At 35.6% G+C, this 23591-nt stretch overlaps 1 protein-coding gene and 1 long non-coding RNA gene across 5 annotated transcripts in view; one reads left to right on the top strand and one right to left on the bottom strand.

The window, feature by feature from the left end:
• LOC136024794 (E3 ubiquitin-protein ligase MARCHF5-like) overlaps positions 1 to 23591 on the top strand; it is a 55268-nt gene that overhangs the window by 28656 nt on the left and 3021 nt on the right. The window contains exons 3-5 of the mRNA XM_065700261.1: positions 6995 to 7109; positions 11931 to 12094; positions 15959 to 16149. Coding sequence (XP_065556333.1) covers positions 6995 to 7109; positions 11931 to 12094; positions 15959 to 16149 — 470 coding nt within the window. The remainder of the gene's footprint in view (positions 1 to 6994; positions 7110 to 11930; positions 12095 to 15958; positions 16150 to 23591) is intronic.
• The window catches only part of LOC136024795 (uncharacterized), a 62723-nt gene continuing 47590 nt past the window's right edge, over positions 8459 to 23591 (bottom strand). For all 4 annotated transcript variants that reach the window (XR_010616918.1, XR_010616916.1, XR_010616917.1 and 1 more), the window contains one exon: positions 8459 to 8635. This is a non-coding gene — a long non-coding RNA (uncharacterized LOC136024795). The remainder of the gene's footprint in view (positions 8636 to 23591) is intronic.

Genomic DNA, 23591 nt, shown 5'->3' with positions numbered 1-23591 from the left:
TTTCACGGAAACCAACGTGCAACAAAGAGTCCTGAATCCACCGGATACAACATTAACAGCTTTTTTTTCGCTTTGCAAAAATGATTCTTTTGCAAAAAAAACTGCTGTATACTGAAGTGCCTTCGTATTACACGTGGAATACTAAAAATAAAGTATTTGGACGTCGAAAACAGGGTAAGTCAGTCGACGGCCAACCTACCATCTTCAAAGATACCACGATAGGAAGACTCTACACCGTTCACCCCAATCAACATGAATGCTTCTTTCTACGCCTGCTTTTGGTGAATGTACCCGGTCCGACATCCTTTGAGTATTTGAGGACTGTAAATGGTACTATACATGACACTTACCGTAGTGCATGCCAAGCTCTGAATTTATTGGAGAATGACCAACACTGGGATAACTGCATCAATGACGCGTGCGAAACGTCAACCCCAAGTCAAATTCGTGCATTGTAGCTTTGCAATGGCACTCGACTCTCCGTAAAAAAAACAATGGAAAACCTAATAGAGGCCACAATCTTGACAGGGCCTTTTGAGGGTGAGGCTGTTCTTATTCCTCGCATTCCCATGATTCCAACGGATCTGCCTTTTCAATTTAAAAGATTGCAATTCCCAATTCGATTAGCATTTGCAATCACCATTAACAAAGCTCAAGGTCAATCATTAGAAAAATGTGGTATAGATCTTAATACTGATTGTTTTTCCCATGGACAATTGTACGTTGCATGTTCGAGGGTCGGTAAACCTGACAATCTATTTATATGCAGCGACAATGGGACAGCGAAGAATGTTGTATATTCGCAAGTTTTACGCAGTTAATTTGTATTTTGGAACCAAATGAAGCGGTTAATTATCCATCTGAATTTTTAAATTCCATAGATCCTTCAGGGTTTCCACCACACGTGCTACAACTAAAAATAGGCGTACCAATAATACTTTTAAGAAATATCAACCCACCAAAGTTTTGCAATGGCACGCGACTTGCCGTAAAAAAAAAACAATGGAAAACCTAATAGAGGCCACAAACTTGACAGGGCCTTATGAGGGTGAGGCTGTTCTTATTCCTCGCATTCCCATGATTCCAACGGATGTGCTTTTTCAATTTAAAAGATTGCAATTCCCAATTCGATTAGCATTTGCAACCACCATCAACAAAGCTCAAGGGCAATCACTAGAAAAATGCGGTATAGATCTTAATACAGATTGCTTTACCAATGTACAATTGTATGTTGCATCTTTGAGGGTCGGTAAACCTGACAATCTATTTATACGCACAGACAATGGGACAGCGAAGACTGTTGTATATTCACAAGTTTTACGTAGTTAATTTGTATTGTATCTATCTATCTATCTATCTATATAAAAACGAGTTGTGTGTATGCATGTTTGTTTGTTTGTAAAAAGAGCGTTTGCATATGACGTCATTATTAGTACATACGGCTTTGTATATGGACAGACATATATATATATATATATATATATATATATATATATATATATATATATATATATATATATATATATATATATATATATATATATATATATATATATATATGTATATATATATATATATATATATATATATATATATATATATATATATATATATATATATATATATATATATATATATATATATATATATATATATATATATATATATATATATATATATATATATATATCAAGGAGGCACACTCGTGCCTCTATAAAGAGGCGACCCACGACAATGTTAAGTGATCTTTGGTTCCAGTGGTCGCAGAGGGATGGGGAGGGATGCATTTCGTAGCCCGAGCTCCAACTAAGAAACCTGCCAAATTTCATCCCCCTCCAACTTTTCCTTCATGGGGAAAATCTGGCCGAAAGTATCGACCCGTCAACCCCAGCCCCCCTTTAACGTTGTCCGATCGGGCTGAAATTCACAAGTTAAGGTCCCCTAGGGCCCAGGAGCTTATCCGCGAAATTTCAGCTTGATCCGATAACTCCTTTCCAGAAACCACGCATAGACACTTAAAATTCATTTTCTTTTTTTTTCTCGACGCCTACAGGTCACAGCCGACATCGGATCTGGGTGTACGAGGACTCATTCGATGCAGAATTCTCCGAGTAAGTGCCCTTGAAAGTTTCGTAGGAAAATCTTAACCCCCCCGAAAGTTTCGACCCCCCAACCCCCCCCCCTTTTAACGTTGTCCGATCGGGCTGAAATTCACAAGTTAAGGTCCCCTACGGCCCAGGAGCTTATCCGCGAAATTTCAGCTCGATCCGATTAATCCTTCCCTGCTTTCCAGAAACCACGCATTAGCTACTTAATTAACGCATTTCTCTCCATAAGAGCCCATGTTAATTTGAAATTTTTAAAATTTATTGAGAAGTTATATTTACACACATGTAAGTGATTAGCTCAGTCGGTAGGGCGTGGGACTTTTAATCCTCTGGTCAAGTGTTCAAGTCCCTCACGGGCAATTTTTTTTAACAACATCAAAATAAAAATGTATAATTTTGATAACACCTGGACAGCTTATCAATTGAGAGATAACAGAATATTAGCTTCTTATGAGCAAAAGAAACATTTTGGTCATTCTATCTATTTTTTTTCTATTTTATACAATGATTTAAAAGCGGGGGGGGGGGCGGCAGCCACCCAAGTTCCTCTCCTAATTCCTGTACGAGGAGTACAGGAATTATTAAATTACATCCACCATGGATTGTAGAAAAACGTACAGAAATAATATGAAAAAAACTTCGTTTTCTTAAAGAGTTAAAGAGGCTGCGTCCCAAAGTCGAACCTTAAAACGTACAGGAATTAGAAGAGGCAGTTGGGGGGCTGCCGCCCCCCAAACCCCAGCTTTTAAAGACTCTTTTGTACAGGTTTTTTGTTTTTTTGCTAACCCCCCGCTCTTGGCTTCGGAAAGGCTCTCTTTTAATTAACAAAAAATTGAAATGAATGAATAATGGAATAACTTCGAAAAATGTTAAACACAAGAGGACAGGAGAACCATTGCGCCGAAACTAGTAATTAGTAACAATGAAGTCCCCCCACAAAAAAAACCTGTACAAAAGAGTCTTTAAAAGCTGGGGGTTTGGGGGGCGGCAGCCCCCCAACTGCCTCTTCTAATTCCTGTACGTTTTAAGGTTCGACTTTGGGACGCAGCCTCTTTAACTCTTTAAGAAAACGAAGTTTTTTTCATATTATTGTACATATATAGAGCATAATTCGATATGATCAAATACCTGATTTGTTATGATTTTTGTTGCGTATCAGTGGTCAGAATAAATCTTGGCTATGATCGTGTTTTGGCAGTGCTTCTTTGTAATGCTGCAGTCTGTCGGTAAATTTTTTTGCAGCTCATATTAAACCACACCTAACTAGCCCAGCCTAACCTAACTAACCCAACCTAAACTGACTATAAATTATTTTGGCGCTGAGAAAACGTAACATTATTTTGTCAAAAACGACCAAAAACGCATATTATAATTGAGAAATTCGGCACCAAGGAAGAAGAAAACGACAAAATAAAATTTATTTATCCTACTTAATCATTGAAAATTGGTGCTTGTGGATTATATAACATTAAAAAATGGACTTATAATGAAACAGTAAGTGTCCCAAACAGTCTGAAACAGTAAGAAAATCAATGAGGTATACTTTTACATTTGGTCCGAGTTTGAGGCTGGACGTGGAGCAAACAAAATAGCTAGTGAACTAGTGGCAATACTGGAAAAAGTTCTTGATACTTAACTTGATATCTGTCAGTTAATTACTTAGTCGGACTCCTGCGTGTCTCAGAACCGAAACTCAATTATAAGCTTCGCCATACAAGATGTTCTAAGAAAATTTCTGTGCTTAGAAAAAGTGGGTATGAAGTTTTGTGAACTAGGTCATTCGACTATACAGGAGGTTGATGCTGTACATAGCACTATTGAGCGGGGGCTAAAGCACCTTGATTTGTTTTCTCCACTAGGTCTGGTGAGGAAGTTACTGAAAGTAAGAAAGACACGTCCTTTGAATGTCCTACAAATGACCCAGTCAAAGTTCTTTGATTTGCAAAAGCCAGCAAAGCTGTACAAGTACTCGTTGGTACCTTATTCAAAGGTAAAACAACTTGAGTTCCGTCAGGATAACGCTAAGAGAGTTTGGCCCAAAACTTCCTTCACTTGAAACTTGCAAATGGCTACTATATCACAAGAATGTACTTCAGTTAAAAACTGTCCCAACACTTCGGCTGTCCGTGTTGTTGAACGTCTTGTTTCGCCCAAACTTTGTGGCAAAAATATTGATCTACCTGATACGAAAATCAAAGATGTCAAGTATCTCCTGAAGTTCATCCCCAACCAAGACCGGAAGTACTGGACGTTTGGAAGCCTCTCCGTGTGTGCGAGATCCATGTCTAGAGGAGGATTCCATTGAAGCAAAACGGCGGCCAGCAAAGAAGCTCAAGAAAAATGAACATTTCTGATTTTTTTTGTGAATTTTATACTTTTTCAAATAGTCTTGCTGCATCAGAACTCGTTTGTCGTACCTTCATGGTGAAAAGAATAGGCAGCCCACAACATTTTGTCGTATCTAAGTTGATTTTCGTACTTCTAGTTGATTTTCTAGATTTTCTATTGATTCTCTAGTTTACACATTGTGTGTAACACACACTGGGTGTGATGATCTAATGTTATTGCACCACATAAAGGCGGAATTACTAGTGATCCTTCAAATTATAGAGGTATATCACTTTTATCAGTGTTTAGTAAAATTTTGGAAAAGATAGCGAACCATCAGCTCCATAATTATTTAATTGGTAAAAATATTTTTCATCCTTCTCAGTTTGGTTTCATTGAAGGTAAATCAACGGAGTTGGCGATTCATCAACTTCTGCTTAAGATAAATGATGCAATTGACAGTGGCAGTATGCGTTAACGGTATTTCTTGATGTCGCCAAGGCCTTTGACACAGACGACCATCGTCTGTTGTTAATGAAACTCCAAAAATACGGTTTTGCTTCAAAACCTTTAAATTTTTCTTAAACTTATCTTACGGGTAGAAAACTTTAATGTCATGATAGAATTAATGGTATCCGTTCGGAAAGTTTTTTGACAAGTTGTGGACCGACTTTATCCCTTCTATTTATAAATGATTTGCCCGAAGCATTACCATTTAGTAAAATTGTAATGTTTGCAGATGATGTTGTTATTTTTGCATCCCATGGTGATTTATCCATACTTTTTCATAATCTTAATAACACACTTTTATTTGCAGGGGATTGGTATGCCAGAAATTTACTTTCGTTAAATGAGAAGAAATGTCAATATATGCTGTTTTCTCGATCTGGTTCTCAGAAAACAGAACAGTTTTCTCTTTATCTAAATAATAGGGTACTAAAACGTGTTGATCAATATAAATATCTCGGAATTATTTTGGATGAAAATCTGTCTTTCCGGTGAACATGTGAAAACAGTGTCTCTAAAAATTTCGCGAAATATCGGCATTCTTTCTCGTTTACGCCATTTGTTCCCAAGGGATATTTTAAAGACAATATATTTTTCTTTTGTTAATTCATATTTTCTTTATTGTGTTTCTGTTTGGGCATCAACTTTTCCTCCAACGTTTAAACCTCTTCGAACTCTACAAAATAAAGCCCTTAGATTAATTTTTAATGTTAATAATAGATCCTCAGTTAGCTATCTTTATGGATCTTCTGGTTTCTTCTCTGTTCATCAACATCATTTTATTACCATTTCTAATATTTGCCACAATTATGTCTTTGGACAACTTTCACTAAATTTCCCAAGATTATTCCCGACAAATTCATAATTCCACAATTACCCAACATCTCATAGTTCTGATTTCTCTTTTGAAATTAGGCAAATGGTGCGAGCGGCATTTAGTTTGCGAAAGTTTACTGGTCCGAAAGTTTAGTTTCCGAAAGGTCCAAAAATTTGAATGTTGAAGAATGTTGAAGTTCCACCGAAAGGTCCGAAAATTTAGTTTACTGGTCCGAAAGTTTGAAATTTAATCCCAATAGATTACAATCATTAAAATTGTAATGATAGAAAAAAATTTCTGAAGTTATTAAGAAATTATGTTGCTTTTCTCCCATAATATTTTCCGCTGTGAGTGTTGAAGTTTGATTTCCGTAAGAAGTGCACATTAGTTTAAGCCAAAGTAATAACAGTTTTTTCTTTTGTTTTTTTTTTGGTAATATACCACTCGTTTAAGTATGCCATTAAGCATTTGCGCTGTTGTTTATATGATTTATTTCTTGTTGTAAATAAATATATATCTATCTATCTATCTCTCATAGGTTGTTCGAAGGACTCCTTTGTGAAAGAAAGGTACCTATTTTCGTGTGTTTTCAATCCCTTCTGGGGAAATTTTGTTTACTCTTTTTAACAACCCATTGTCCTATATCCCTTATAAAAGCTGACAAGTGATTGTTTAATAACGTGTTAAAGCTACAATTTTCTGCACTTGGGACTATATATTAAAGAGTAACGTCTTTAATGGATTACACAATTATTGAAAAAAGAAAAAAAAGTTAAATAAAAAATATGTTTCTAAGAGCAATATAGAAATAGTGCATAAAAAATTCCGACAAAGCTGAAGATAGGGTCCTTTAACTTATCTAGGTAGTGATGTGCCTGTTTTTGCTAGTAGGAATCAACATTATACGCTTTTTTTGTAAAAATGTATTGTAATCTAGTTAGAATCTGCATTGAATGATACGGAGGGTCTCTGCCTGAAAAATTCGGGTCCTATTTAAATGTTAAATGAAGCATGTTGGATGCATAGATTTATTAATTCTGAAATGAATTTTAACAGATTTTAAAAGAGTATTTTGTGAAAAAAATTCTTTGTCTAAGCTTATTCAAGGTTGGAGAAATAAATAAAAAAAAAAAAAAAATGTAAATTCTTAGTGCTGAAACAGAATGCAAGTGTTTTTGCAAAAAGTGGCACAACTCTGTAGAGGAGAGAGCTGAACATTTTTACTATTTTTTAGGTCCATCATGCTTGTATTCTACGCTGGATTGAACAGAAAAAAAAAGTAAGCCAAGTTAAAGTTGTTGAGTGCTCCCAATGCCAAGCTCCATACAGTGTCATATATACTTATGATCGTAAGCCTTTTTTTGTTAATACTCATTTGCTATTGCAGATTTTCAACTCTGTATAAACTTGCCTAACTTGTTCTTTTTTATGAAAAGTAAATATATAGCTGGAGCAGAGCCTTTAATCACTGCCACTGCCAAGCCCCATATAGTGTACTTTATCCTCATTTCGATAAGATCAGCTGTAAAAGATAATTTATTTAATTCGTTCTTTTACCTATTTTAAGCTAAAATGACTTGATGATATCGACTAATAAAACTATTAATGCTGTTAGACAAAAGGTGTCAGTGTTTGTACTAGATAAATTAGGGTCTAAATTAGAAAATAAATGAATAGACACAAAGTCTTGGGGGGATGGATATGTCCTTCCTCTCTTGAGAAAGAATGGATCAAGCTGCAGATGAAAAATAGGCTATAAAAAGACTGAGCATAATATGCAACCAAAACTGCTAACAAGTATGAAATTTAGGGGAATTCAGGAAAGTTTTAATTAGAGGGAGTGCAATCTTATGTGACAATTTTCAAAATAGGTCAACGTGAAAAACTTCAGGGGAATTCTTCTTAATACTCCAGTCCGAAGTCAGTCTCGGAGGCAAAGTTTAAAAAAATTAAAGAAAAAAAAATTACAAAATAACTTCGGACAATAACAGTTACTATTTTACTAGCTATAATTCATCGAATTTGCGCCAAATATCAAAGGATTTAGATAATACTAACATTGGAGAAACAGTTTTTAACAACAGCAAAATTTGCACTGAAGAAAATCTGCGTGAGGCATTTTAAGGTTTCTTCTCGTTGAAATAGTATACAGGTGCCCATGGTGATTGTTATCAATTACAGGGTCATTTTTGAATATATACAGAGTATCATTCCAGTCATTTTTGAATATGAAGAGAATCACTACTATCATTTTGGAAATGAGCAGAGAATCACTTGGGGGATTTCTGAATATGTAAAATTTAGGAGAAGTGAATCATTTGGGTCATTTTTCAATATGTACAGAGAATCATCAGGGTCACTCTGAATATGTACAGAGAGTCACTAGAGGGATTTTGAATATGTAAAAATTTCAATGGAGAAGAGAATCACTATGGTCATTTTTACACACAAAGGCAGACTAAGTAGTTTTTTTCTATATACGATTTTTCTAACGAAAATCAAACTTTCTAGTTTCATTAGCCCAAAATTGCATTCCGTTACGTTGGAACAATAGACATCAACATTAAGTCATAAACAAAGTTTTGAAAGTTTTTGTAAATTTGCATTGTAGTTTCATCCATTATTTTTCACAATTTTGTTGTTATTTCTTCACTTTTTGTTGATTGGGATACAAATTATTACGCACAGATGAAAGATCTTTTGAGCAATGAAAATTTATTATTTTAAGCGTAAATTCATATAAAAAATCAAAAGAATCATTTTTTCACTTGCACAGATAAAAATAACTCAATCAATGTTTTCCAAAGACTAAACCTGAAAGTTTCGTTCGAGATTTTGGCTGACACTTACGTTCTGTTATGTTTGGACGCTAAACCTAAAAATAAAATCATCAAATCAAATTCTGAACTTCTATAGATATTGTGGGCAGCCAATATTCATTGTTTTGAGGGAAAATGGGAAAAGGAATCACGGATTATTTTTGCACATACAAAGGTAAAAAGAAAACAATGGATGTTTTCCGAACATTAAAACCAAAGGTTTAGTGCTGAGTTTTGGCTAAAATTTATGATCTGTTGGAACACAAATTCAAGCCACCAATTGGAATTTCGAAAGTTTTCATTACATTTCAATGTTACTTTATCAGTAATGTTTTTACATATTGTGGAATAAGACACAAATTATTACGCAAAGACGAAAGATCTCTAGTGCAATGATAATTCAATATTTTTAAGTGCAAAATGGGAAAGACAACCACTTGGGTCATTTGGTGACCCACTTGGGTCAGAAGAAAAAAAGCCCAATTGATGTTTTCTAAAAATTAAAACCGAAGACTTTATGCGAGGATTCAGCTTAGGTTTGTGTTTCACTGTGTTGGAATGCTAAACGTCAAAATAAAATTATTAAATTGAATTTTGAACTTTTTTGTGTTGTTTTATTAACGATTTCGTTAGATATGGTGGATTGCAGGGCTGTATCCAGGTTGGTTAGGGTATTTGAACCCCCCCCCCTAACAAAATGGTGGTCTGACTCTTAAAACTTAACAAAACGAGTGTAAACCAATTTTGATGCATTTTAGTACCCCTCCCCACCCCGAAAAAACCTTTTGACCCCCCCCCCCAAAAAAAAAAAAAAATCTGGATACATCCCTGGTAGATTGTGACGCAAATTTTTACCCTTTCAGGAAAAATATATTGGGCGACGAAAAAATATATTGGGCTGTTTTAAGTGTACTTTGAAAAGGTGAATCACTGGGTTGATTTTTGTATAGAGACAATGCTGAAATTTCCCTCATTTTCTAAGTTAATTTTTTTTTCTTAGTTTATGTATTTTTCTAATTTTTTTGTCAATCGTCATGTATAGACAGTGTGGTCATAGGACGTTTTTACCCACCCAAAAAAATATTATCATCTTGAGTTGCCTATGATTCTCAAAGTTCATGCTATGTAACTGGTGCATATAGCTACAGCATGGTGATAATCTTAATACTTGACAAGCGATTTTTGTATGTGTTTTTCAAGACAAATTCTGATAAAGACCGAATATTTTGTTGGAAGTCTTGGCTAAAATTTGGGTTCTATTTGCATTTGTGGAGTAAGTATCTCAGAGATTTTTTCAAAAAGTTAGACAAAATAAAGTCGTGTGCTTCACTCAGGAAAAAAAGAAAAATTGATGTTCGTGAAACCTAAACATAAGCTATTTAGTAATTCATATCAAATACAGAATTCATTGTTATATCTTTATTTATTGAAAGGTTTCAACATTAGTTATTATTTCAAGTATATTTCTCAGAAATGTATCTGCTCAGAAGTATGGAAAAATTAATAATATTAATTTTTTTAATTTTAATAAAATTAAAAATTAATGGTTTATTCTGCTAGTTTTAATATCACTGCTTCTTTGCTGCTACCTTCTACATTTGAAAATTTCTAACAAAACTTTTGAGAAAACACCCAATTAGAAACCGCTTAATTATCGAATGCCAGAATGCCAATTATTGAACTATAGATTGTCAAGCCGTAATTGATAAGTCCAAGATACAGCAAACATACCACAACATACGAAGCAAATGTACAGAAAATACAAATCAAATATATAACAGAAAATTCTTCTTCTTCTTCTTAGTTTTACAGCAGGATCAGGGATTCTTCCCTTCACTTTTTATTTTAAAATTCCATTTTAATGGAAATGAAAGTAGGCTAGACTGCATAAAAATCTATAAGTAAACTGTTAAAATGTTGTTTTTTTAATACAATGTGTAAATGAATTGCTCTCAAATAGGGACTTTCCCGATAGATACCACTACAGGGCGTGGGTTTCAGTGCTTTGAAAATCCGTGCCGAGCCTTACTTGATTCTTGCTTAGGCCTGATGGCTCGTTTACCATATTAATTCGGAATCCCAATCTATCAATTAGTATATTCAAAGCACCATATTAGATAATAGTTGAGTTACCAATAATAATTGTCTCTGGTCCTAACCCCATAAGAATGTCGTAAAACTAACACAAAGCTTGTTATATTGTATCTTTATAAATTTTTTAATAAATGTTAGTTTATCTTAGCTTTCAGCTTCGAATCTTTAAAACTATTATGTAAGATGCAAAAATATCTAAGGTGTTTCATCAAAAATTATTATTTTTTAGTTTAAACTATAAAAATGCCTGCGAAGTTTATTTTCTGTTTTGTTAAATCCACATATAGAATAAAAAGAGAGATATGACTGAATAAAACCAGTAACCTTACAGTTTTCAACACAAAATGAACTCGATGAAATCGAATTACCGGAATTACATCTATAACACATGAAACATTATAAAAGGAACATGGGTCACTGTAAAATAAGAATATTTTAGTTCTCAGTTCCAAATCTCCAAGGCTATTATGTAAACTGCAAAAATATTGGTGGTGTCTCACAAAAAATTAGAATTTGTTAATTTAAACTTGAGAAATACCTGAAAATGTTCGAAGTTTTATTTTCTATTGGGTTAAATCCACTTATAGCATAAAAAGAGAGATACGACAGAATAAACACCAGTAACCTTACAGTTTTCAACGCAACAATATGAACTTAATGAAATCCAATTGCCGCAATTACATTTATGACGCATGAAACATTACAAAAGGAACATGGCTCAGCACAAAATACCAATGTAATTAGTCTTTTTACAAAAAGCGTTTTTAAGTAGTTTCATAATGCCTAGAGACCAAATGAACAACCTGGACCATCAAACGTGACAAGAACAATCACAGTAGATAAGGTAAATGGTATTAAAAAAATGTTTAAAGTAATGATAAACAAAATGAAACAAATATATAAAGTCAGATTATTTCCGTCAGCAACAATTAAAACGAGTCAAAAACAAAAGTGAAGAACAAAAAAATCTACGGTTGGAAGATAAGCGGCAGTGATAATTAAACCTCAGAAAAAAAGTGAAGAAGAAGATCTAAGGCTGAAAGATATACCACGGCGAGAACAAGGAAATATACGGTTTAAAGATGAGCAACAATAACAAAATGACGTGATCTGACCTCCTATGCTTTTATTTGTTTTACTTTTTAGCGTATTTGGAGATTCACATGGTTCTGACCGTTATTTTTCTTAAATATTCATATATGGTTTCAAGTTTATTTCTATTTTGATTGTTAGCTTTAACGCTATTTCATTTTTTAGCGAGTTATTTTCGACATCTCAGTTGGATAGAGGACAAGATCATCCTACTGTACTACAGGTCTTACATAATCCTCCGACTTTTATACACCTACGTTGTTCGATTCGCAATAGCTGTTTCTTTTTATTGTGTTGCGTTGGCATATGGAGCTATCTCTGTTTTAGTGGTATGTTCTAAAGATGTATAGTGTTCTATAAATCAAGGCTGTATCTAAGAATGGGATTCAGGGTTTGAACCCCTCCCCCTCCGAGTTTTTGTCTGACTCATAAAACTGGACCAAAAATGCATACAAACAAATTTTTGTTGGGTTTTTAATTCTTTGTAACCCCAATGAAACCCCTCTAGAAAAAATGCCCCCCCCCCCCTCGAACAAAAACCCTCGATACATCTTCGCTGTAAATAAAATTTTCCTGGTCTGTTCAACTTTAGGTCTCACATTATTCTAGATATTAAACTTTTTGCTTGCCATAGGTCCGTTTAGAAGGGGGCTATTATGGAAAAAATATCAAATGTTTTTTTCACTCGGGGGGGGGGGATTTGCTCACATTTGTGACTTCGTGGCGTATTTATTCTAGAGCTTTCTCTTTTATCTGTTGTCTTTAAATGTTATTTTTGAAGTACTTCTGTGGGCTAACACTCTATCTTTATTTATTTCTCTATATCTATAGCCAAAATCGACATTATAACTGCCAAATTGTCGATTAAAGTTTTTAACCTGACTTGTTAATCAGTTCATTGGATTGTTATATGTTAAAGTAATTTAATGTCTTATATAAGCCAATTTTTTTCTTATTCAACCTTTTTACTTACTCTTGAATCTGCTATGTGTAGCAAAAGAAGTGGAGGTATTTACAATACTTCTCTACACCCATTATTCAGCAGTAGATCCATCTTTGAAGGTTATATTCGCCTGGTTCAATATTTTCAGGGAGGGGTGGCGGGGGGGGGGGGGCACTTGGGAATGACTGGCTTCTGGTCCTTATTGGGGCTCAATTCCCATGACTGAAATCTTCAATCTTAAACAAAAACTGTGTTTGAGCTGTACTTTGTATTGTTTTGCTCTCTAAGGAGATTGGTTGGCTTTTTGGCCTTTGACAGAGCTCTTTTTGCCCCTTTATACTCCGGCTCTGTTTATATCTTTGATCTTTTTTTGTGTTTTTTTCGTGTTTTATCTGTTTTCTAATGTTTTGTTAAAATTTAGTTTACCTTCATGTTGATATTTTGTCTTCGTACTGGAAAATGAAGATTGTAAATTAAAATATCTGGACTAAATTTGTGTTCATTTTTTCTCCTCCTTTAATGAAAATTTTCACAATTTCTTCTCATCAAAATTTGTTTCTTTTTTCGTTTTTTTTTTAAGTTTTCGGTTAAAAGTCTTTATTTTATAAAATATATGTGTAAGTCTTTTATTAAACGTTTACATTTAATAGTATATTTAATAATATATTTATCTTATATTTTCCGTTTGACCGATTTTTTCCTGGCAAAATTTGTCCATGTTTGCAAGTATTGTTCTTTTTACGGCTCTTATTAGTTTTGCCCATTTTTTTGCACCATTATCCATTTACTCACTTACCTATTATCCATTATACACTTTTACCCATTTATATATCCAGAATATTTGTTACTCCATGCCTTCATAGGCATTACCATTTTCGCCACTTTCTTCTGTATGTAAAATATACTACCATAGATTAATGAAGAGCCAGATGTGATGCCCGTAGCTTTTTGTCATCCGCTAAATTGATTTATTATACATAGATTGACTAACAAAACCATTACTTAACACTGATTTGGTGATGGCAATAACGGACTGTCCCCAGCAAACTGCGTAACTTTTGCTGGATTGTTCGAATTTTACAACCAGTGCATTTTTATTTTTATTATTTAGTCTAGAATACTATCTTAAAAGTCTTTACCGATAAAAAATTTCTTACCGTTCACAGGTTTATTCATGCATGAAAACTTTAATTTTATAAGACTTTTGTTTCGATTGTTTCCGAATTAGGAAGTTTTTAGGGTAATATAACATTTTTGTCAGTGTTGTTGCATTGAACCATAAAAATAAATAAGAGAAGCTAGTTAGTTAAATTTGACAAAGGCTCTTTTCCAATAAAAATTCAAACATTAGCAATGCGTTGATTCCGCAAGAAAACTATATTTTCAAGGAAAACGGCACCTTCTATAGTAGGGTGATGCAATATGTTTTTAGTCCATTTTTTGCCTTTTCTATAAGACATGGATTCCCCACTTGTTCTAGTTTTTGTCGAGCTATAGGGTTATATAAATTTCTACTCGACCAGGCAGTGAATCAGATACCATTTTCACTGTCCTTGGTACTTTAAAAATATACCTTTTCATCCTAGATATTTTAGCCCTGAGTAGGGATATTTGTTTTCTATTTAATGGAAGCTAAGATTACAAACTATTGATGTTTACGCAGGTTTTTCACTTCATTATTTTTGCAAACCTCAAAAGCCAGGCGATCAGATGATTTGGCTTCCTAAAGGTTGGTGATGTCCAACTACATTGCGCTGGTGAAGTGTTCACTAATCCAAAGGCGGGCGAAGGGTTATCCAATGAGATTGTGGGGCTTCGCTTGGGTGGGCAAGTTCTGTTATATAATCAATGTAAATGACGAAGACTTCGGCCCATGTGTTTTGCTAGGAATGAGATATCTGGTGAAACCCAAAAGATAATCTGTGCTAAGATCATATCTAATAAAATTTATAAAAGCAATAAATATTACCTGCCATCTGATATCAATTTTTTTGCGATCAGCTGCTACAGTGGCATCATAGGTAAAAGGGCGGGAAAAAGTTAAATATAAATGCTGTTCAACAGTGTGACTTCATCATTTATAATATTTATATAAGATATAGTTTGTAAATATTTGTAATAAAATACATTTAAAAAAAACATTTCACTATTGCCAAGCACCAGCTTCAGAAAATTGGGCATAGAAATTGAGTACAGAATTTGATTGTAATAAAATACATAAAAAATACATTTCACTATTGCCAAGCACCAGCTTCAGAAAATCTAGGTATAGAATTTGGTTGTAATAAAATACATAAAAAAAACACATTTTACTATTGCCAAGAACCAGCTTGAGTAAATTGGGTATAGAATTTGGGTTGCACAAACGTAGTTTGGTATAAAAGATTAATAAGAAGACCATAATGATTTTCTACCTTATATTAATTCATTTCGGGAAAAAGAGAATTATATCCCACCATTTCAAGTATTTCATTTCAAATGTAGACTCAGGTATTTGCGTAGCATGTTGTAGTTGTTATTAAATAATTTTTTATTTTTATTTTTAATTGTAGTTATTTGTCTTTCATTTATCTACATAATTGTGCTGTTAGAAGAACGAGTCAAAAATTAAAGTAAAGAAGAAACAAATATTACGTTACAAGAACAAAGTCTTTACAATCATCGACGCCAAAAAAAATTTGGCTCAAAACCCAGTACAGACCTATGAAGATGCCATAACCTAATTTGCTGTTAATTACAAGTCATTGGGACCTTCAACTTTCTATGTGTACCCTGGGGAGCCCTCTATTTCCCGACAAAAATATAGTAAATAAAGCTGACTCATTTGGAGGTTGCCACTTACAACGAGAATCAATATATGCAAAGCTACCACATACCGAGCGCCAGTTCCCGGCTTCGAAATTCGCTACATAGTTTTTTTCTTAACTAGTGTATTGACATTTCTGGCCACTAAAACGACCTAAAATATCTCAACTTTAAGGAAGAACTCGTGTTTTTCCCATGGTAGTTGTACCCTAATTTAAATTAAACAAAATTTGTTCTAGTGCTGCTCACTATATTTTTTTATTATTGATTATCTTATTTATATACTGTTATTCTCGTTTATCTTCATATACCTGTTCACATAATGTTTTGGGTAGTCAAAAATAACCCATTCTGTATTCCAAAAGAACGTTATTTCTGCTTTTAAATCAATTCCAGTTTCTGATACTATGCTTTTTTATTTATTTATTTTTCTTCTCCTTGGAAGGTCTACGGAATAACCGAAGGCATGAATATGTTGGGAAATATGGGCATACCTGGTTTTTTTGGTGGTCTTCCATTAATTCCGGTTTTGATTGGTGCTGCAGAATATATTGATTGGGAACAGCCAGTGCTTAAATTTTTGCGTACCTACGTTCCCAAGATTCCGAATGTTAGAGATATGCTTCCCATTTTCAAGTAAGTGTTTTCTTTTCATTTTAATGGCACTTGTTACCTACCAAGTGACATGTAGCGATCGCAAATTCTGTCGGTCTGTCTGTCCTGGTTTTGCTACTTTAGGCACTTCCAGGTAAGCTAGAACGGTGAAATTAGGCAGGCATATCAGGAACCAGACCAGATTAAATTAGGAATTGTTGTTTCCCCGATTCGACCATCTGAGGGGGGGAGGAGGGGAGTAGGGGGACGGCTAAGTCGAAAAATTAGAAAAATTAGGTATTTTTAACTTATGAACGGGTTATCGGATCTTAATGAAATTTGATGTTTGGGAGGATATCGTGTCTCAGAGCTCTTATTTTAAATCCTGACCGGATCCGGTGACATTGGGGGGTGTTTGGGGTGGGAAGCCTAAAATCCTGGAAAACGCTTAGAGTGGAGGGATCAGGATGGAATTTGGTAGGAAAAATAAATGGAAGGTCCTATATAACTGATTGACATAATCGGAACGGATCCGCTCTCTTTGGGGGAGTTGGGGATGGGGGAAAGGTTAATTCTAAAACATTTGAAAAAATGAAGTATTTTTAACTTCCGAAGGAGAGACCGGATCTGAATGAAATTTCATATTTAGAAAGACCTTATAACTTAGATCTCTTGTTTTAAATCCTGACTGGATCCAGTGTCATTGGGGGGGGGGGGACCGGAAAGCTTGGAAAACGCTTACAGCGGAGAGATCAGGATGAAACTTGGTGGTAAGAATAAGCACAAGTCCAAGATATATGACGGAAATAACCGGACCGGATCCTCTCTCTTTGGTGGAGTTGGGGGGGGAGTAATTCGGAAAAATTAGAAAAAATTCGGTGTTTGTAAGTTACGAACGGGTGATCAGATCATAATGAAATTTGATCTTTAAAAAGATCTTGTGCTTTAGAACTCTCATTTTAAATCCCGAACAGATCTGGTGACATTGGGGGGAGCTGGAGGGGGAAACTGGAAATCTTGGAAACTAGAAATTTTGGAAAACGCTTAGTGTGGAGAGATCGGGATGAAACTTAACGGGATGAATAAGCACAAGCAATAGATATGTGGTTGACATAACTGGAACTGATCCAGTCTCTTTAGGGCAGCTGGGGGTTGTTAATTTGGAAAAACGAGAAAAATTCAGATATTTTAACATAAGAACCGGTGACCGGATCTTAATGAAATTTAATATTTAGAAGGAACTCATGTCTCAGAGCTCTTCTTTCAGATCCTGACCAGATCTGTTGACATTGGAGGGAGTTGGAGGGGGAAACGGGAAATCTTGGGAAACGCTTATAAATGTCGTAGATACGTGATTGACGTAACCGGACTGGATCTGCTCTCTTTGGGGGAGTTAGGGGGTGGGGTTCAGTGCTTTGACGAGTTTGGTGCTTCTGGACGTGCTAGGACCATGAAAATTGGTAGGTGTGTCAGGGAGGTACACAAAATGACTTGACAAAGTCGTTAACCTCGATTCGACAATCTGGGGGGCTGAAGGGAGGGGAAAAATTAGAAAAATTGAGTTATTTTTAGCTTACGAGTGGGTGGTCGGATGTTAATTAATTTTGATATTTAGAAGGACCTCGTGACTCAGAGCTCTTATTTTAAATCTCGACCGGCATTAAGCTTCTGATTTTCCTTTTAAGGCAATTTATTGATTCTTAGAATTTTCCCAAAGCTCCTACCATATGAGCTCTTGGCTCTTGTCTCTTCTGACTTTGTCACAAGTTCCATATGAGCTCTTAGGTCTTATTTTGTTATATGACCGATGAAATAAAATATCCAAGGATGAAAAACAGCGAAAAGGCAGACATTTTTCCTGGTGTTTTTATACATTTTTTTTCTCCTTTTGAGTCTTCATATTTAATCTCGATGAATGGAAGACAAAACTAGCCAGCCTTGGCAAAACAAGGGTAGTAAAGTCTCAAGAAAAAAACATTACGTGTTTACGGCCAGTAGAAGGAAAAGAAAAGATGACCTAAAGTCCACCTGTCTAAAAATCTCGATGAATGAAAGACTAAACTAGATCTAAGTCACATGGGCAACGTGAGGTGTTGCGGCAACCTTTGTTCAGCTTCGCCGAGTAAAAGCTAAAGTGTTGCGAGAGTAACACTTTAGCTTTGTTTCCTCACTTCGATTAAACGCTGAAGTTGTTAATCCGTAGGGATGTTAAAATGAATACTAGGTGCGCTAACATGCAAAAGTTGCAAACCCCCCATCGCTGAAGATGACTCTAGCCTAACAGCCGATTATTACTTACAAGTCCCCTACATGTCTTACCACTAGAACCAAATTGGTCTTGCCACCAAATAATTCAGAAACAAATAATAGGTACACCAACTAGCAAAAGTTGCGAACAGCCTCGTTGCCGAAGAATGCTATGAGCTAACAGCCGACTGTTGCTTAAAACTTCCCTGTATGTTTCACAATTGGTATCGGCCTATTTTTGGTTTCAGTGTGTACCTTACTACTGAAGTTGTCAGCCCCTTTAAACTTTCAAACTGTTATATGGCATGAATGAATTTTTCTACCAAAAAATGGACGAGATATGCTTTGATCACCTCATCAAGAGCCATTGACTGCTGTCGAAAAAAAAAATCTATCTGTCTTAGTTCAAAAGTTGAATTTTTTGCCGTAGGCCAAGTTTCTAACGCCATCAGTTAGAAAGCAGCAAAGGGTAAACTATAGTTTCTTTAGCAATGAGAGAACTCTAAGTTGAAGAGGTATATCCGATACCATTTCTCTACCGCAATCCCAAGTGCAAAAACCCAAATGATTAACTCAGCAGAAATCACGAACAGAAATAGGTAGAAACAATAGATTTTTGGCCCCAGGCAAGAGTTCTACGAAGCTTTCCAACATGCAAAGTCATATTCATCCATTCGGCCTAAGGTCCAAACTTTCCGTAAAAACCGCAGAGGTTAGACTCTTACCACTTTCTAGGAATAAGCTAAAATCGGGGTGCTAGGAAAAGACTCGTAGCGTTATACTGGAGAAATATCTGTCTTTTCTTTTCCTTCTGCTGGCTATAGATCTGGTGTTTTTTTGTTGTCCTTTTCTTTCATTGTCTTTTAATCTTCATGTTTAAGTTTTTTATTCCTCCTCTCCGTTCAGTTTTCTCCTTCTTTAGTTTTACTCCCGGTTTTTTTCTTTTCTTTTTTTCTTTGTCACTGTGGGCGAAACATATGAATAATTCCTGGTTCCCTATACTTTGGCTTATTACAGAAAATTTACTAAATGCATATTTTCTGCTGTGGACCAGTTTACTGTCTGATTTGACTTTGACTTAGCTCGTCTACCGGGCGCTGCTTGGCTTAGAGAGTGACTTTCTTCTTTCTTCATCTGCTTTGGTTCATAGCAAGCGATTGGACTTCACTCCGTCTGGTATTTATTTCCGTTAGAAGCTGGGGCAGCATGTCAGACCATAGTTTCCTTGATCGGTCGCGAGGTCGCTTCAAAGCGTCTTTCGTAGGGTCGAAGTCGACGATCGTCTTTGCAGGTAAATGCACGGTTATTTGAAGTAGGTGTCCAAACCATCGCTAAGATATGCTCGACTATTTAGGTTGGAAACTGAGTCTGCTTGGTGACCTCCAGCATTCTCCCGTTACTCACGAAGTCAAACCATCCCAGACTTTTGATCCTTCTCAGGCGCTGGAATATATCGATGGCTCTTTAAGGTGGTGGTTCAACCTACCCACGGCAGAAGACGCTTTGGATAGCCTTTCTTGCAGCTCGGAGAGAAGTGAACCATTAGGAAATTTGTTTATAAAATTTTCCAAAGTTGAATTCCTTTCGACCCCTTGTGTAATTTTACTTTTTTTTTCTTTTTATTGGCCACATAACTGCTGGTATTTTGACCCCTTGTATCATTTTAATTCTTTTTTTTTGACCACACAAGTGCTGATATTTTGAGCCCTTGTGTCATTTTACTTCTTTTTTATGGCACTTGGTGCTTACCAAGTGACATATAGTGATGGGAAATTCTGTCGGTCTGTCTGTCCCGATTTTGCTAATTTAGGGACTTCCAGATGAGTTAGGATAATGAAATTTAGTAGGCGGGTCAGGGGCCAGACCAGACTAAATTAGAAATAGTTGTTTCCCAGATTCGACCATCTGGGGGGGGGCGGTTATTTCGGAAAAATTGGAAAAAAATAGGTATTTTGAACTTACAAACGAGTGATCCGATCTTAATGAAATATGATATTTAGACGGATATCGTGTCTCAGAGCTCTTATTTTAAATCCCGACCGGATGTGATGACATTGGGAGGAGTTGGAGTGAGAAACCTAAAATCTGGGAAAACGCTTAGAGTGGATGGATCGGGATGAAACTTGGTGGAAAAATTAAGCACAAGGTCTAGATACGTGATTGACATAACCAGAATTGATCTGCTTTCTTTGGGGGAGTTGGAGGGGAGGGTTAATTCTGAAAAATGAGAAAAAATGAAGTATTTTCAACTTACGAAGGAGTGATCTGATCATAATGAAATTTCATATTTAGAAGGACCTCGTAACTCGGATCTCTTATTTTAAATCCCGACTGGATCCAGTGTCATTTGGGGGAGTTGGGGGGACCGGAATTCTTGGAAAACGCTTAGAGTGGAGATATCAGGATGAAACTTGGTGGGAAGAATAAACACAAGTCCAAGATACGTGACTGATATAACCGGACCGGATCTGCTCTCTTTGGGGAGTTGGGGGGCACATAATTTTCTGTTCCGGTTTTGCTAGTTCGGGCACTTCCAGATAAGCTAGGATGTTGAAAGTTGGCTGGCGAATCAGGAACCAGACCGTATTAAGTTAGAAATAGTTTTTTCCCCGATTCGACTATCTTGGGGGAAGGGGGGAGTGGAAGGATGGTTAATTCGAAAAATTGGAAAAAATGAGGTATTTTTAACTTGCGAACGGGTGATCGAATCTAAATCAATGTTTTGATATTCAAAAGCACCTCGTGTCTCAAGAGCTCTTATTTTAAATCCTGACCGGATCTGGTGACATTGGGGGGAGTTGGTTGGGTAAACCAGAAATCTTGGAAAACGCTTAGAGTGGAGAGATCGGGACAAAACTTTGTGGAAAGAATAAGCACAAGTTCTAGATACGTGATTGAAAGAAGCGAATCCAGTCTATTTGTGGGAGTTGAGGGGATTTCCTGTGCTTTGGCGAGTTCGGTGCTTCTGGGCGTGCTAGGACGATGATAATTGGTAGGCGTGTCAGGGACCTACACAAATTGACTTGATAACAGTCGTTTCCCTGATTCGACCATCTGGAAGGCTGGAGGGAGAGGAAAAATTAAAAAAATTAGGTATTTTTAACTTGCAAATGGGTGATTGGATCTTAATGAAATTTAATATATAGAAAGACTTTGTGTCTCAGAGCTCATATTTTAATTCCCGACCGTATCCGGTGATATTGGGGGAGTTGGAGGAGGAAACGGGAAATCTTGGAAAACGCTTAGAGTGGAGAGATCAGGTGAAACTTGGTGGGGAGAATAAGCACAAATCTGAGATACGTGATTGACATAACCGGACTGAATCCGCTCTCTATTGGGGGGTTGGAGGAGGGGGTGTGTTAATTCTGAAAAATTATAAAAATTACGGTATTTTTAACTTAAGAACGGATGACCGGATCTTAATGAAATTTGACATTTAGAAGGAACTCATCTCTCAGAGCTTTTATTTTAAATCCCGACCAGATCTGGTGACATTGGAGGGAGTTGAAGGGGGAAACTGGAAATCTTGAAAAACGCTTAGAGTGGAGAGATAGGGATGAGACTTGATGGGTAAAATAAGCAAATGTCTTAGATATGCGATTAGCGTAACCGGAATGAATCTGCTCTATTTGGGGGAGTTAGGGGGTCCAGTGCTTGTACGAGTTCGGTGCTTCTGGACGTGCTAGGATGATGAAAATTGGTAGGCGTGTCAGGGACCTGCACAAATTTACTTGATAAAGTCGTTTTCTCAGATTCAACCACCTGGGAGCTGAAGGGAGAGGAAAAAATTAGAAAAAAAGGTGGTGTTTTTAACTTACGAGCGGGTGATCGGATCTTAATGAATTTTGATTTTAGAAGGACCTCTTGTCTCAGAGCTCTTATTTTAAATACCGACCGGCATTAAGACTCTGATTTTCTTTTTAAATCATTCTGTTTATGCTTAAAATTTTGCTAGAGCTCATGCTAATGAGCTCTTGGCTCTTCCGACCTCGTCACAAGTGCCATGTGAGCTCTCAGCTCTTGTTTCTTTTTTTATTTGCCCCTTAGCTGTTGATATTCTGGCCCCTTGTGTCATTTTACTTTTTTTTATTTTTTGGCCTAATAGCTGCTGCTATTTCGAGCCTATTCGTCTTTTCACTTTTTTTGGCCACATAACTGCTGGTATTTTGACCCCTTGTATTATTTCACTTCTTTCTTGTTTTCTTGGCCACATAACTGTTAATATTTTGACCCCTTTTTTCATTTTGCTCTTTATCTCTTTTACATAGCCCAGTAGCTGTTGGAATTCTGACCCCTTGTGTAATTTTACTTTCCTTTCTCCTTTTCTTAGCGCCATAGCTGCTGCTATTTCGACCGCTAATGTCATTTTCCTTCTTTTTTTTTTCTTTACTTGAGCTCCATAGCTGCTGGTTTTTAGACCCCTTGTGACATTTTTTTGCCCCATAGTTGCTTGTATTTCGACCCCTTGCGTCATTTTAGTTTCCTTTCAGTTTTTCTTGCTCGCATAGCTTATGGTGTTTTGTTAGAATATATTATTTCTCTTTAACTGAATAGGTCTTTGAGTGATTAATCTCATTATAGTTATTGTTGTTTTTTCCACTATTTTTTTCATTCATGTTTGTCATAAGTTTCTATCTTATTCTACTTTTTGATTATATAATAGCTGAAAAGAAACAAAAGATCATTCTCATATTTTATCCCCTCCTATGTAATAAAACTATAGGCAACGGTCGGAGATCTAGACTTTGAAATAAGAGTGAATAGTTTCGAGTTAAAATGTGTTATAAGGACTTAAGATCTTGCATTGGTTCAGAACTTAGCATTTGATTTTCCTTTCACAGATGGGTAGATAAGTAGAAAATAACAAGGTGACCTAATAGGTAAGCTGACTACCCAAATAAGAAAGAACGAAAAGTTCATTATTTCTGAAAATATTTAAGTAAAAAATTATCCCTCTAAACACAGTAATACTTACAAACAGAACTCGTAACCTTTTGGAGGAAGAGACTAACCTTTGGGAGGTGCCACGAAGGGCATTGTCGATTTTTGCTTTTTTATTCTAGTTTTATTACATTTATAAAGTTAATAAAATCGAAACAATCTAAATATCATTAAGAAATGAAACTGAATTTAATAATCTTGTCAAGAAAACTGTTAATAAACAGTTAAGTTAATTAGCAGCAAAGTTGATTAAGTTAATTTAAGTTAATAAACAGTCAAAAAAGAATTACTTAGTA

This window comes from Artemia franciscana, chromosome 3, assembly GCF_032884065.1.
Source record: "Artemia franciscana chromosome 3, ASM3288406v1, whole genome shotgun sequence".
Taxonomy (NCBI): Eukaryota; Metazoa; Arthropoda; class Branchiopoda; order Anostraca; family Artemiidae; genus Artemia; species Artemia franciscana.
Note: the sequence above shows the minus strand (reverse complement) of the source record. Positions and strands in the feature narration are given on the sequence as shown.